At 36.2% G+C, this 15,550-nt stretch overlaps 1 protein-coding gene across 4 annotated transcripts; it reads right to left on the reverse strand.

Annotated features, from left to right (window-relative positions):
* Window positions 1-6,936: 6,936 nt before the first annotated feature.
* Window positions 6,937-14,480, reverse strand: LOC103944980. Of its 4 annotated transcripts, XM_048583328.1 has the most exons (11): window positions 14,204-14,477; window positions 13,477-13,988; window positions 13,225-13,302; window positions 11,252-11,495; window positions 9,603-9,853; window positions 9,291-9,491; window positions 9,064-9,156; window positions 8,866-8,967; window positions 8,305-8,698; window positions 7,360-7,440; window positions 6,937-7,140 (listed from the first exon to the last, which is right to left on the reverse strand). In XM_048583328.1, the coding sequence occupies exons 2-10, from the start codon at window positions 13,972-13,974 to the stop codon at window positions 7,409-7,411; spliced, it is 1,893 nt and encodes a 630-aa protein (XP_048439285.1). In that variant the 5' UTR covers window positions 13,975-13,988; window positions 14,204-14,477; the 3' UTR covers window positions 6,937-7,140; window positions 7,360-7,408. The 4 variants fall into 4 exon arrangements, with proteins under 4 accessions (XP_048439285.1, XP_009353745.2, XP_009353744.2 ...); XM_009355470.3 differs by lacking the exon at window positions 6,937-7,140 and having other exon boundaries at window positions 7,142-7,440; window positions 13,477-13,977; window positions 14,204-14,478; XM_009355469.3 differs by lacking the exon at window positions 6,937-7,140 and having other exon boundaries at window positions 7,142-7,440.
* Between the last annotated feature and the right edge of the window lie 1,070 nt (window positions 14,481-15,550).

Raw genomic sequence — 15,550 nt, forward strand, 5'->3', positions numbered from 1 at the left:
GAATGTATAGATATTGTTGGGCCATCTAATTGGGCTAAAATGAGCCCATTTGTGGGTATTCAAATTCAACAGATTGGGGATAGTTAAATGTGTTTTGGGCTAAAATTCATATTTTCGACTTTTATCTTCCTTTTCAAAATTCAATCAATTTCAACTCCAACTAATATTTCATCAAGTCACCAACTTAAAGCCTTTGATTTTGGACATATTTTTGCTCACGACACTAAAGTGACGGTGATACTCAATACATTATTGATTATTGTTTGATGATTTTAATTTAATCTACCTGTCTCACTAATCTCAAAATTTAAACTAATTTGACGATAACTAATCAAAATCAAGCATAATGATGTTTTATGATTCATATACGACCCCACTTAGTGAAATAAGACTTTGTTGTTATTTAGTGTAACGATATGCATGCATATGAGTTTAGATTAGGGGTGGGCATGGATTGGTTTGGGTCGAGTTTTGGGCCAAAAACAAAACCAAACATACCTAGCCGGTTGGGCAAAATTGCATACTGAAACCGACCAGTGGTGGGTTGGTTTGGATTGGTTTTTGGTTTGTGTGAAGATGATAGTACATAACAAATTCTTTTTCCAAAAGCAACATAACGTATCACCAATATGATTGATTGCTCGAAGGAAAACACAAATAATTCAACCAAGGAGAGCACCAAAGAGCATCTGCTACCTTCTCCAAATGGTGGCCTTGTTTTCCTTTCATAATTTCATTGCTCTCTGCTTCTTAGGCACATAAAGGTTGCCTTTTCTTTTTGCTATTTGCTTTTTGAATGAAAGGAAAAGGAATTCTGAAACGAATCAAGTTTTATTTACATGTAGATACACAGTAACTCGTAAATAACTAATTATTTATATTATTACACGTATTAATTATGATTAAAAAAATAAACCAAACCAATCCGTCGGTGCAGTTCGAATGGTTCAATCGGTTCTTTTTTTAAAATGCCCAGCCCTAGTTTGGATACTACAATAGTTTTAGGTTTCGATTACTACTACGTAGTATTATTAAGGAAAAATTACACCTAAGGTGTACTTTTAAACTTTAATCTTGAACTGAGACAATGGTTTTTAATTATTTTAAGAAGAGACAAATTTTAATGAACTTGTGTTAAGTGACCAAATTGCCCCTCTTCTGTTTGAAAGCTACTAATGGCAAGAAGTTGATCTTTCATTCCAATTTGTTCTGTTTCAATTTCATTCCGATTTCTTTTCTTTTTGTTTTTTTAATTTGATTCAACAATTTGGGTTCATATTTTTTATTTCGCTCCGTCTCCGGTTCTCACCAATTCCACAGATCCTAAAAATGCGAAGCCCAAATCTCCAAAACCTTCAGCCCCCGAAGCTGCGGATTGCTGAGACCGTGCTGTTTGCAGTTCCGAAATTGGGCAGACGCCAGGCTGACGATGCAGGCTGCGCGCGAGAAGAACAGTGTGGCAGCGAGCTTGAGGCGCGGTGCATAGGACCTTGGATTGTTAAAGTTGCAGTGGACCGGAGCTTGGTCCTTCGCGAGTTGCAGAGGGAGTACAGGTTCTGGGTTTTTGCAAGATACTATTTGAGTTTTATTGGCGAAGGGATTGGTAATGCTGCCAAGGTTCTCAAACCCATGGGCATTAATCTTAAAGATAAACGAATTGTAGTGAATTTGTTGCTGTTCAAATTCAATTCATTCCTCGTGTAAAACGAGTTTTGGAGCTGTAATTGCAACACGACATCTATTTCCGTGCAGCACTTCTTTTCTAATTTTAGTCATATAACGAAGTCTACAAAGATGTGATTTAAATCTTTACTAGTTATTATGTGGTTGATTTTCATTTAATAGTTATTAATCTTTATTTCAAATTGAATTTTAGAGGTATTTATCAATTTACATCCTGAACTTATGAGGATTAGCCAAATTCTTCCTTAACTTTAATTCTGACCAATTTTCTTCCTCAACTCTCATAACTAGTCAATTTCCCTGTTAAATTTTCTGAATTTTCCATCCATTCTTCTATTTAGTATGTCATGTGTTATCCATCTGACCGCCTTGAAGGGCAAAAACGTCATTTTATCCAAACATTCTATCTCCTTTTTCTCCAAACTTTATATTTTCATCATTTTCTCCGAGTCGAGCCCGTTTTGGTTCCACTGGTACTCCACTGGCGTGATTTCTTCCTCCACCTTCATCATCTTCTTCCTCTTCAAAACCCTCCCATCAGTCATCTCATATACTTCCCCTTCCGTTGCTAAACCCTCATTCACATTCCCCTTCGCCCCTATCGATTTTTGCCATTTTCTACATTTTTGACCTTCCACCTCTCCCAGCTCCCTTCTCCTTCTCACTCTCCCTCTTCTCCTTGCCCACCCCCATTGCCCCGCCTCTCTTCTCCAACTCGTTCACTTCCTTTTCGTCCCAGGAGGCTCCAATTCGACAAACGGCAATTCCCTTGCCTGAGCTAAGCTTCATGTGAGTTTCCTGATTTTTTTGGGCACGGTAGTACTGTTGGCGTTTGTTGTAGTGGCGTTGGTGTGTGGGGGGGTTTGGGGATGGGTTTATGCGATTATGGAGAGTGAGAATTAGGGGTTTATTGATGGGTTTGCTTTATGGGCTATATATAATTGCAGTGGGTTTTGGAGTTTCATTATTCAAGTCAATTTTTTTGCTACTTTTATACAAAATTGAAATGGAAGGGTTTCATGGGAGGGTTAGCAGCAATCGTTACCGGTTGGCTGTGATTTGAAATGTTTCATGGGAGGGCTTAGTGGTGCCATGGAGCTGTGGATTGTAAGCGGTGTCGAAAGTCATTGCCACACTGAAGAACTAGGGTGCTTCTCTCTTTTTTGGTCAATTTCTTTTTTGATGAAGAGGTGCTTCTCTAAAAGAGAAGAATTTGGGTGGGGTTAGAAAACGTGGATGGAGAAAGGAAGAAGATAGAAGGTGTAGAGAAAATGATATTTTTGCCCTTAAAAGATGGTCACGTGGATAACACGCGACATACTTAATGAAATGATAGATGGAAGATTCAGAAAAATTAACAACAATTGGGAAATTAACTAATTATGAGAGTTGAGGGGGAATTGATTCTGTTAAAATGATTCTGTTAAACTGATTCTGTTAAAATGGTCGATGACGGGTTGAATTGATTCTGCAAAAATGGTCGAAGACGGATTGAAATGATTTTGCTAAAATGGTCGAAGACAGGTTGAAATGATTCTGCTAAAATGGCCAAGGACTAAATGAACTGATTTTGTAAAAATGGTCGAGGACAGATTGAACTGATTATGCAAAAATGGTCGAGGACGGGTTGAACTGATTATGCACAAGTTGCCGAAGACGGGTTGAACTGATTTTGCAAAAATTGTCGAAGGCATTAGGGGTGGGTTCAAAAAACCGAAAACCGAAAAAAACCGAAAACCGAACCGGACCGAGACCGAAAAAAACCGAACCGAAAAAAAAATCGAACCGAAATTGTCAAACCGAACCGAACCGAACCGATATATATATATATAATTTTTTTGAATATTTATAAATAGTTTAGTCATACAATCATAACAAAACAGAACCTGTTGCCAAGTTGGTTTCAGTGAAACTTTACAAGCATGGAGGCATGGGTTCTAACCCTCATGCCTCCAAGATTTGTAAGATTTTTTTTAATTTTTTAATCTTTTTAACAAAACCCTTAACAGTAACCCTAACCCTCCTCCTCCTTATTTTTCATTCCGCCTGGCCTATTAATATGAATGTGAACTTTCATATTTTCTTTTTCTTTTTTTTTTTAATAATTTTGGAGGGAGACAAAAAAAAAAAAAAAAACCGAAAAAAACCGAAACCGAACCGAAAAAAACCAAAAAAAAATTGAACCGAACCGAACCAAACCGAAATTTCGGTTCAGTTTCGGTTTTGAGAAAAAACCGAACCGAAAAAAACCGAACCCAGCCCTAGAAGGCATGTTGAACTGATTCTGCAAAAATGATCAAGGACTGATTGAACTGATTCTGCAAAAGTGGGCAATGATTGATTGAACTGATTATGCAAAAATGGTCGAATACGGATTGAACTGATTATGCAAAAATGGTTGAGGACAGATTGAACTGATTATAGTAATAAATGATACAAATTGATTCTACATATAGTTTCAAAACTGATTCTGCAGAAATAATTGAGGATGAATTAAGCTTGTGACACATATTAATTTTGTTAGAGTTGTAAGGGTTAGGTTCTATTAGTTGCCCTAAAGCCTTAGGGGTATGGCTAGTATTTTAAAACATTGTTTCCATGTTTTTGGGTTAGGCTTTAGTTGTTTTATGTTTTTGTCTCTACTTGACAAGTTTAAAAGCTAGTAAAATTCCTTGAAATATAGTTAACATTTTTGTTTCTATATATAAAGCTTCCTATTATTAATATTTCATGCACTCCTGTAAAAATTCCTAATTATTCTTATTAGAGATGTTATTTTTACCCTGACCATTCATCTCTTTTTATTTAATTAAAATTTTTATTTTAACTTGCACTTTCGTTTTTGTGATTTTTACCTACTTTGGGTCTAGATAATGGTAAGTAGTCTCAAACGAGTCCTAAATATTTAAGGATAATGTGTTAAATGTAGATTACCTCTATTATCATTCCTCCATTCCCCTCCCCCTCCCCCCCCCCCCCCCCCCCCCCCCCCAAAACAAAAAAAAACACCAAACTTTTCTTATTTTCTGCTAAATATTTAAGGATAATGTAATCTACCTCTATTATCATTCCTCCATTCCCCTCCCCCCCCCCCCCCCCAAAAAAAAAACACCAAACTTTTCTTATTTTCTACTAAATTATTTAATTTTTTAACAGATAATGCGCCGGGCAATCCTTAATATTGTGAAGATTCTCTTGTGGGTTGAGTTATTAATATGAAGATAAGGATGAACTAATTGGTCTGAACGATTTAAAACCATATTAGACGTGTCAATAACTTGACTCTTTCTAGTAACTTGCATTATCATGACTTCAAATCTCACATACGAGTCCCTAGAGCGTTATATCATATCTTATTGGCTTCACCTTATTTATTTAGAATCTATGCATTGTTGTTCATAAAAAGTGACATAATTTGGCATAGTTGTTAATATACAAGTATAAGAAGAACTAGACAATAATCTCGTAAAGTAACTCTCAGGGTAAATTGTATTTTATCCCTTCAGCTTTGGATGCAATTGCAATTTCATAAAATATTTTTAAAACATTTCAATCTCAAACATTTACATAATATTTCATTGCAATTTCATATATCTGTTAAAAATTCTATCAAGTCGACCGTTAACTGATGTCCATTTATTATAATCCAGATTCACATATATGAACGGAATTGTGTATTGGATCACAAAGGAGCCTTCTCAACATTGCACTTGCATCCTTGCTTTTGATCTCGGCATTTGGTGTTTGAGAATTCACTCTCCTTGTTCCAATCGAGATCAGACACGCTTGGTTTGTACCGTGACATATGCTTGATCCACTCGGTTCTTTTTCCATACTCTAAACTAGCATGGCCATTAGGGATGAGAGCAAATGACAGACTTCATTTGGTTACGCGGGGCACCCAAATGTTATTTTATTTGATCCCGAGTCAATCTCAATTACGGGTACCGGAATCAGATTGAATTGTAACTACTTATCTTATGTCGATGTTTATACTGAGAGTCTAATTTTGCTCAATTCAAGTCCAAGTTTTGAGTTACATTTTGGGTTTTTATGCCCACGTTTAGTAGATTATCTTCAACGCTTATTTAGCAAAATTTGTGTTTGGTTTAGTGTTATGTAATCATGAGTAGACGTTTGAATTTCTTGTAAGTGAGATGATTTAGGTTCGATACTCGTGAATGCAAGTTCAAAACCAATTTATTCATCTACCCCTTTGTGTAAATATATAGTTACACCAAAAGATTTAGTATTGTGAAGTTTCCTTTGTGGGTTGAGTAATTAATATAAACATAAGGATGAACGAATAATATAGTTAACGTCAAGATGACTCACTTTCCAAATTGGTTGAAAAAATTAAAACGTATAAGACCTATCAAAACTTGATTACGCACACAGATTTATGCCAACGGTGTTTTTTTTTAATTTTGTCAAACGATAAATTTTGTTAGATTAGATGTTAGGTTAGTCACTGACAGGAACCGCCTTTCTAGTTATTTACTTGCTATCAATATATAAAACTCTAGATTTCTCAAGTCTTTGTACAATTACGAAAAGACACATCTTTATCTAAATTTCTTTAGATTTCATTTTTATAGAAAAAAAAAATGATGTGAGGTATTGAGGCATTTGAAGACCAAGATGAAGTCGGTTTGATGTGTGTCCGTCTCTCAAACATTGTATGCATGATTTATCAGAGATATATTATATATGGGGTGTGCTATCCAAATATCTTATTTTACTTCTCACACACCCCTTGATAATTTCTGTCCGTTGATTTTCTTCAATTCATTCAATCCGACAGCCGAAAATTAAAAAGATGTGTGAGAAGTAAAATAGGGTGTTTGAATAACACACCCCATTATATATATATATATATATATATATATATATATATATATATGTGCATCAATGGCATCCGTCGTTCTAGTCACTTGCATTTTACATATAACGGTGCGTATTAGGGTTCTGAATAGTTCTAATCATACCAAACGAGTCTTTAATTCTCTCAAATTTTGCTTATCAATCAACGTTATGTTTACCATGTGTGTTAAGATTAATTAATCAGAGAAATGCGCTCTTTGTAGTTGAGTTTGAATCTCTTTTCTTAAAACATCTCTGTGAAGTAGATTTGCTGGCTCAAATAGCTCATTCAACCCCAATCAGCATGTCCTCGGCGACAATTTGCTACGTCGTCAATGTTTAATGTTTGTTTTGATCAGTTCATCAATTAAGATTTGAAATCTGATCATTTTATGTTATTATGGCCGTGCCTAAGAGCATATCGGTTAAATAGATTCTTCTTTTTGATCAATCAAAACCCCCGTTTTCACGGTTTAGGCTGCTCCCATTTCACTCGCCAAATGATTTTCCGAAAACAATAACACCCTTGCTGCTGATTCTTTGGCTTCCGTCGGTTGATCTTGCCATCACCAGCTGCGGTTCTGGACAGCAACTCTAAAAACAAAAACTAGAGGTTAAATTTCCGTTAAAAAGTCCATAAAAACCCTAATGATCCATTGATACAAGTTCATCAGCTATAATAACCACCCATAGTAAATTGAACACATTCATCTAATTCACAAAAAGCATAGTAAATTGAACACATTCATCTAATTCACAAAAAGCTTTTGATGCGTCAAATGAAATATAATACTATGATCCAAAATATATTACTTCAGCTTCTTGATGGATAAACAGAACATAAACATAGCTGATATGGATTTCATCTTCTAGATCGGGAAGTCCGTGACCGACCTGAGAAAAGAGAACAAAAACAACAGTTGTTACAAACTAATTGAGCATCAAAACATATCATACACGAAATGAACCAGAGGGCGTTCAGCAAGTAATCTCAGAGATAAACTTGAATTTATGCAATGCATGCCCCGATTGAATTTATCACCGGTAAACAACTAAATGGAAAACTAATTTGAGGAAGGACCCATCAAAACTATTAAATTTGCACACTTCATAAAAACCATCGTTTCTACATAACAAAGACACAACGCCAAAATTTCACTAGGGAGATGCAGGGCAAAGTATTTCGGATCAGACAAGAACCATCCACAGTAACATCGCACGATGGTGGAAAACCTTCGTATTTGTCAAACCAAACCAGATACTAAAAATTTTGAGTTTTTAGTTACACAGGAGGAAACAAAACAGTGGCAAATGATGAAAATTACACCTCCAATCACCATTCTCATTGGTTCCACACATTACCACTAATAGGAGGGTCGGTCATTCATGGAACCAATAGCTTCATTAAGAGGACTACAAGAAACACATCCAAAAAGTTGAGATGGTTGAAAAGTTGCCTCTGAAGATATAGAATTTCAAAGGCTTTTTATCACAGAAGGTCGTTGAACAAAAATAACACATGTACACTCGAACTTCATTAACTTATTTATCAATGAAGAATTATGAAACACTTGATATGTTACGGTGCCTCATTCATATTCTTCCCTATCAGTCTTTTACCAGACAAGAAAAAAGAAAATTAAATTCTCAATGCAAATGAATCATACTACAATATAAAGTATCAAAATTAGTAAATCCGTTTTTCCACAAAAACTTATGCAATAACTCCTTAGAAAGTAAGTATTTAAAGATGCCTACCATTTCGAGAGAGTTGATTTTCTGTAGGCCTCTCAATCTGGGAAGGGGGTTGCATATGACTAGTCAACTGTACTAGTAGACCTTCAAACCGACTCATTTGCTCTGATAGCAAGCCCTCAACCCGACCAAGTTGCTCTTTCAAGCTCTGTACCTCAGCAGCACTTTTTCGTTCAGACTCCTCTTGTCGCTGCTTTGATTCCTCAAGTTGCCTTTTAAGTTCACTGACAATAGACGACGACGATGATGGCTCCATTAACTCTTTACGTGTTACACCATCCCCATAACCACGCACCCTCGACGAACGCTCAGGTCCAAAAACCTTTACAAAAATCTCATCTTCAGTCATCTGTGAGTTTTCCGCTGCCATTTGAGCATAAAGTCTCTTGAGCTTCGACTGCGTTCACAAAATGGAACAACTAGGAAAAATTAAATATTATTCTGATTTTTTCACATAAATAAGAAATGAAACCAAACCTATATGGAACTCAACATACATAATAAATTAACTAAAAATTAGGTATGCTTGCATTTTTATAATTTAATTCCAGGTTCAATATATACCAATGCCTCCTGTGAAGCTGGATTTGCGGCTAGTCCATCAGGCCGCACATGGGTGAGTTCCCAGAAAAGTGTACGGCCAGGCTCATTTCCAGTCTTATTTTTCTACCAAAAACAAAGAGAACAAGAAGAAGTAGAAAGATGAGCAACTCAGTAAGATATTACTAAACACAAGACACAGTGAATAAAACAGGTCATTACCTCTTCCTCACGGATTTGCGAGAAACTCTTGGAGCCAGATGTGTGAATAATGTTATTTTTGGAACCATTCTCCCTGTTTTGCTTACTAAGTACCTGCATTTAAGGAAAAGACCATCAATGTATACAAATAAACAGAGTAGAGAACTAAAAGGTAAATAGGAAAAATGTAAAGTTCTTGGTTTTTTTTTCTCTTGGTATCTTCTTTGATATGTAACATTTGGCAGTACCTGCCATTCAGGTGAGCTCCACAAATTTACAAGATACTGCCAATCATCCTCTGCAACATTTGGTGGTACTTTTTCACGTGCTTCCTCAATCGTCTCACATGTTTCATAGCACGTCTTCTTAAGGTGATGCCGATAACTGTGGTAGGATCTATGAATCTGATCCAACACCCATTTCATGTGATCTTCAACTTTGAAACGCTTCTGCGGAACATGTACGAAGAAATATTACACGATGAACATGCAAAAATAAGGATTTAAGGGACAATTAATTGGTCTACTGTGAACTACTTCCAAATTTTTTGTTGTACTGACCAAGACATGTTCAAATGCCTTCTTTTTAATATCAAATGGGATTTCCTTCCATGACTTGACTTGTAGGGGTATCTCCCGTGTTTGCCTAACCAGGGCTGTACACTCTGATTTGAAAAACGTGGAGCCTTCACCTACAGCCCTCCGGTTCTTCCAGCTGATTTCGAATCTTTCTCCAGGAGGAATTTGAGCTAGTTTAAGGTTACGGGTAGGTCCTCGTGTCTTCCTTTTCCCCACATTAGAGCTTGGTAAAACTAGAAAGAAAATAATCAAAATTTAATAAACAGGAAAGAAGTAGCCTTCAGTGGTAATGAAATATATAATATGCATGCCCCATCCTAAGTAAATATCATAAGAAGCAATTAAAAGATTAGGGTTCATTTGAAAATGATTCTGAGAGGACCAAAATCACTTTTAGGGAGTAGCACCTCCCATGCGCTTCTTGGTAAAATTACTGAAAAATTATTTGTAGAGAAACACCTCCCATGTGATTCTCCATAAAATGACTTAAAATTATTTTTAAGTGATTTTATGAAGAAGCAGAGAGGAAGTGCTTAAAAATATTATATTATTAACATTAATCAAGTGTGAATATAATATTAATATAAAATGAACTCAGATGTAGATTCTTATGGTCTTAAACAATATACTTAATATACAAATAGTATGCGGACAAAAACTTGAATAATGATGTATACAAAGGTTCCATCGATTTAGAAGATTTTATGTGCACACACCTATACACAGTGGGAAAAGTGATAAAACTGTGTATGTACACACTTAAGTGCGAGCACTTAAGGAATTAATCAAAGGCAATCCATATTTGATCAAAACCACAACATGAAACATGCAGTGACAAAAAAGTTAAAACCATATGTAATACAAGTATCATTCAAGCATGAGAACTACGAAGCCTTTATAGAACAATTCAATAAACGTACTTCCACGATAAGGTTTTTGTGCAACTGCAAAGTTACTTCATATCAACCTAAAGTTGCCAAGTTTAAAACGGGACTAGCCTCTCTGCAAGCAAGGGTAAGGCTGCATAGATCTGAAGCCCACAACAGAAAGAGCCTTAATTGCAGGTTTTCTCTCTTTCTTAACCTTATATTTTTAGAATGATAATCATTTAAAGACCCCCTATTTTGTGTTGATAAGTTTATCAGAGCTCAAACTTATCAAAGGCAAATGTATGTATAAAATGCATTGTTCATCAACTGTTTAAGGAAGATAGCTAATTTCTAGGCATTCTAGCAATAATTCCATTTACACATTTTGGCTAAGACGTGCGCTATTCTGCTGAGGCTTATGCTTATACTATCTTTGGTAAACTGACACTTCTTAAATAAAATAATAAAGACCCAAAATGTCTCGGGTCCCTAACACAAATAATGAGAAGTAGTGGAAATGGAATGGATGAAATGGCTTCTCTTTTTGTTTTTTGAATGTAGTAAATGGTCTGTGAGTTATGTTTGTTTCGTTTCTAAGTTTGAAAGATTGTTGAATTATATGGTGTTCATTGATTACTAGTCAACATACTTTTAAGTATAATGTATTTTTATTATTATTATAATTCGAGTCTCAGCTTACCCTTTCACATTTTTAAACATTTCAAAATAAAGTAACAAAATAAAAGGAACACGAAATCTTACCATTACTTGTCCCACATTCTTTACTGCACAAACCAGCAGCTGCCCAATATTTCAGGAATTTCTCCTTCACCCGTTTCATAAGGTCCAAAAGAAAGTTACCCTCACTGTAATAGTTGGTGCAGTTCTCCCAAATGTATTGGACGTCCTTGAATACATCCTCCGAGTTTGTATACTTTGTACCATTTTGAAGATGGTTGCAAATTGTTCCAAAATCCATTGGTGTTTCTATGACATCAAAGTAATCCTGGTTCCAGACGCCACCACACCCACACCCAAGGGAAAAAGAAAAAAAGTAGAAAATAAAACAGTAAGAGCAAGAGGAAAATTATAAAAGAAGGCAGCAACGCATTTCAAAACACACGACATATATAACACCAGTGTGGCGTTGCAGGTCTGTATGTAATAACATCAAATAAAATATTAAAATCATCCCTCAGAAAGCTAACATTTCCAACTTGTGAAATAGAACCTTAAGACTTTACAAAAAGCCTTGTTTTTCCTTTTTGAAAACATGATATTCTACATAATGTCTAGAACAGCATACAAACCCCAATGTGCGTTCACTTGCAGATGTATGTATGTATGTATAAAATAATAACAGAGACCTTTTTTTTTTTTTTTGGAGAAGAAACGAAAGAATTTTATATATTAAAGAGAGAAGTTGCGTAAGTGGATAAGAGTTCCACCTAGAACTGGGAGTAATGAGCAAGGACCTTTAAGATAATGCTAATTACACATGGTAAAGCTAAACCGTATCATTTAACGGCTGCTAACAAATCCCTTAGTATAGAAGACAGAGAGAGAGAGAGAGTAACCTCTAAACGCATAGGATATCCAAATCTTCCAACAATACATTATTCTGTTTCTGACCACAATTAAGTGCTTTTCAGGCTTTTACTGCAGCGGTTTTTGGTACGTTTGACCCTGGCTTTGTAACCTTTGTTCTATATACATTAGGCATTACTTATTATGCAAGCAAGATAGAAAAAGTACAATAATATGTATATACAAATACATAAATAATCAAAACCGATGTTTTCATACAATCAAATGAAATCAAATCAGGTTTTTTGACCTACTTGGTAAAAGAATGGAAATATATGTGTGCGCCAATAAAAATAATAGGTTTTGACTCCAGCTTTTGCTTTCCTCTCAAGCCCAAAACAATTCTTCACTGCAAGCCAACCACACAAGAATAGAGGCCCCAACCAAACTATCCCACCCCTCACTCTCTCTTTTGACTGTGAACTGTTATAGGAAATGAAAAAGTGAGGGAAGTCGGAATGCAAGGAGGAGCCGCCAATGCTCAATTGGAATTGTCATCATTTTAAGAACATAGAAAGTACACCTTCCACCTTGTGATGTCGCTTCCTTAGATGGATGAGTGAGCACTTTGGAGCAATCACTAGAGATTGATATGACGCTCCCCCATGTCACGTCCAGGTAACAGCCTCCAACATTCAGCATAAAAGAGTGCTTACTAAGCACTTAGTTTGTATACCTAGATAGCTAACTCATATTATAATATAGTCCCATGCAGACAAAACAAAACATTGAGGTCATATTTCCACAAAATTTACAAGCTTAGTGGTAAGCTTGTATCATTCAGTTTAATAATGCATGCCAAACACTCATTGTGTATACTTAGATAGCTAAGTCATAGCATTAATATTATACTTTGGTGCAGACAAAACATCTCATTCAGGTCATTTTTCCACTAAATGTACAAGCTCTTAGCGATAGTCGAGCTTGTACCCCAAAAGCTAGTTTCTTACATGTTTAACAAGGTACCTCGACGTACTTATTGCTAGAAGCCACAATCCCTTTTTAAAAGGTTTTTAAACGCAATAGAGATAAAAAACTATACAGAACCAGAAGACATATTCCAGAGCATTATATCTTGGCAATCACCATGTCATGTTATCACTCGAGAAAAACAGTAAGACAACACACAAATAGAAAGTCACACTCACAGGTAACCTCAGAGCTATTGGATCCACGGGAATGTTGAAAGGTACAGCTGCATCCATTTTCATAACTTTCCTAATAACCTAAAAGTAAAATAATTTGAGAACATCAGTAAGTTCAATCACATTAAGCACAATCTGGTTAGATAAGCTTGCGTAACAAAATATATGATTAAGAACATACAAGAACATAAGCGGGGCCTAAAATTGTAAACCAAAATGTTATAACAGAGACCAATTACAAAATATTCATCATACCGCAAGGGCAGCACCCAATTCTTTCTTGTTAGAGCGAGGTTCATGTGTAGGCGATTCTTGCTCATTCTGGAACCTACACCTAGAACCCGAGACTGCCAATGGACTTGCTTGCGCACCATCAATCTGCTTCGATGAGTTTGCCATCTGGTGATTCACTTCACCATACCTCTTAAGCAAGTTCTGCACTGTCCTATCCAAAGAGCTCACATTTTGATCCCCATCTGACCATTCACTCCTCATTGAAGAAGAATCACTCCCCGAATCAATCTCCAATTCGGGGTTAAATTCCTCATCATTGCGGTCCTCATCATCAGTTTTATAATACTCAAGAATATTATTTCCTTCTTCAACATTGTGACTTACAAAATTCAAGAAAGCATTTTCTCTCTCATTGACCACTCTCTCACTCACCACCCTCTCACTAACCACTCTTTCACTCACCACATTTGGGTTCTTTCGCGGCCGTCCCCTCCCCCTGCACGCTTGTTTCCGCTTCATGATCTACCAACAAACTTCAAAAAATTACAAATCAAAAGAAATAAAAAATAAAATATCAGTCAGATCAAACTGGGTTCCTCAAAAATATCTCCAACTAATTCAAACTACAAAAATAAAATAAGAGCAGTAATTATAAGCTAAAAAGCTCCAAAATTGTTTAATTCGTTCAAATAAAAAAAAATCCAACAGAAAAATCAAAAGATAAAACAAATGAGAGAGAAGGAGTTACCTTCTTCAGTATCGAATGGATCGGAGAGATCTAGGGTATGGAAGATTTGGGGGTCATCTTGCTTTTCTGTGTGGAATCGTGGTTTGATTTGGACACAGAATCTCGGCTGTAACTGTAAGTGTGCGTTATAGATGTTGCAGGTAAAGCCTATGTTAGTTGGGTTCCCGGCAATAACTATGGTTACATTTTCGTAACTGACCAAACCAGATTATTGTCACTAAAGATATTTTTAATTACAATGAAAAAAAAAAAGGATAGTGAGCATTCGATTCTCATTTCGTAATTAGAACAACTTCATCTTTAAAAAATACGGTGGTACACAGTTCATTTAATTTACTCAATGAATGTGTGCCAATCTAATTCACTCAATAAACAATGGTAAGCTCTAATAAACAGTTTATTTGTAAAACTAAATAGCTTAATCAATTTTATTAAAATATTATTAATTTTTATTATAAAATAATAAATAATTTTAATTTCTAACTTAATAAAAAATATTATTAATTTCTGACATTTTATTTAGTTATTTATTTTAAATAAGAAGAAGAAAAGAAACGAATTTTATATAAATGCTGTGAAAACAACCTCAGAGTCGGCTTTCCAAAAAAAAGGTCTTTTATCATCATCTGAACTCCCCAAAATCTACTTGGATCTCTCTCCTCTTCTTCTGCGTCTGTCTGCGTGCACGCATACCCCAAAAAAGCTCCTCCAATGAAGCAGACCAGAGCACGCCAACCCACCACCCATGCCGTCAATCCCCATTTCTTTCTATGACGAAACGACCCTTCTCCTCCCTTACCACCGCCACCTTCATCATCATCACCGCCACCATCCTCTCCGCCGTTATACCACCACCAGCTCATGCCTTCGGTTCCGGCTCGACCCTTGCCGTTATCTCCGCCTCCAGCACCGTCTGCGGTGTCGTGTCAGAACAACCGCGGCATCCCATCATCTGCTACCGCCGCGGAGAAACAGTTACAGTCGAGCCCAACATCTCTTTCTCCGCCATCTCTGGCGCACGGACCTCTCTTTGCGGCCTCCGCTCTGGTGGATACAGCCTCCGATGCTAAGACCTGGCGCAAAAAAAAAAAAAAAAAAAAAAAAAAAAAAATTTCAAGTGGCTGACGTCAGCCTGAGGTCATGCACGTTGGTCTTTAGCTCAGCATGTTTTGGGCTAACCTATGGACTGGCTTGGGCTGGATGCCAGCCTATTTAAATAGGCTGGCAGGTTTTTAAGGGGTGTCAACCTATTTTTTACCGATTTGAACTAGCCTGTGCTTCAAGTGGAGTTGCTCTTAGTAGGATTATTTTTAGTTAAGCTCCTTAGAACTTGATTTGATTTCGATT

This window comes from the organism of the source record quoted next, unplaced genomic scaffold, assembly GCF_019419815.1.
Source record: "Pyrus x bretschneideri cultivar Hongxiangsu unplaced genomic scaffold, Pyrus_bretschneideri_v1 Contig2, whole genome shotgun sequence".
Lineage (NCBI taxonomy): Eukaryota > Viridiplantae > Streptophyta > Magnoliopsida > Rosales > Rosaceae > Pyrus > Pyrus x bretschneideri.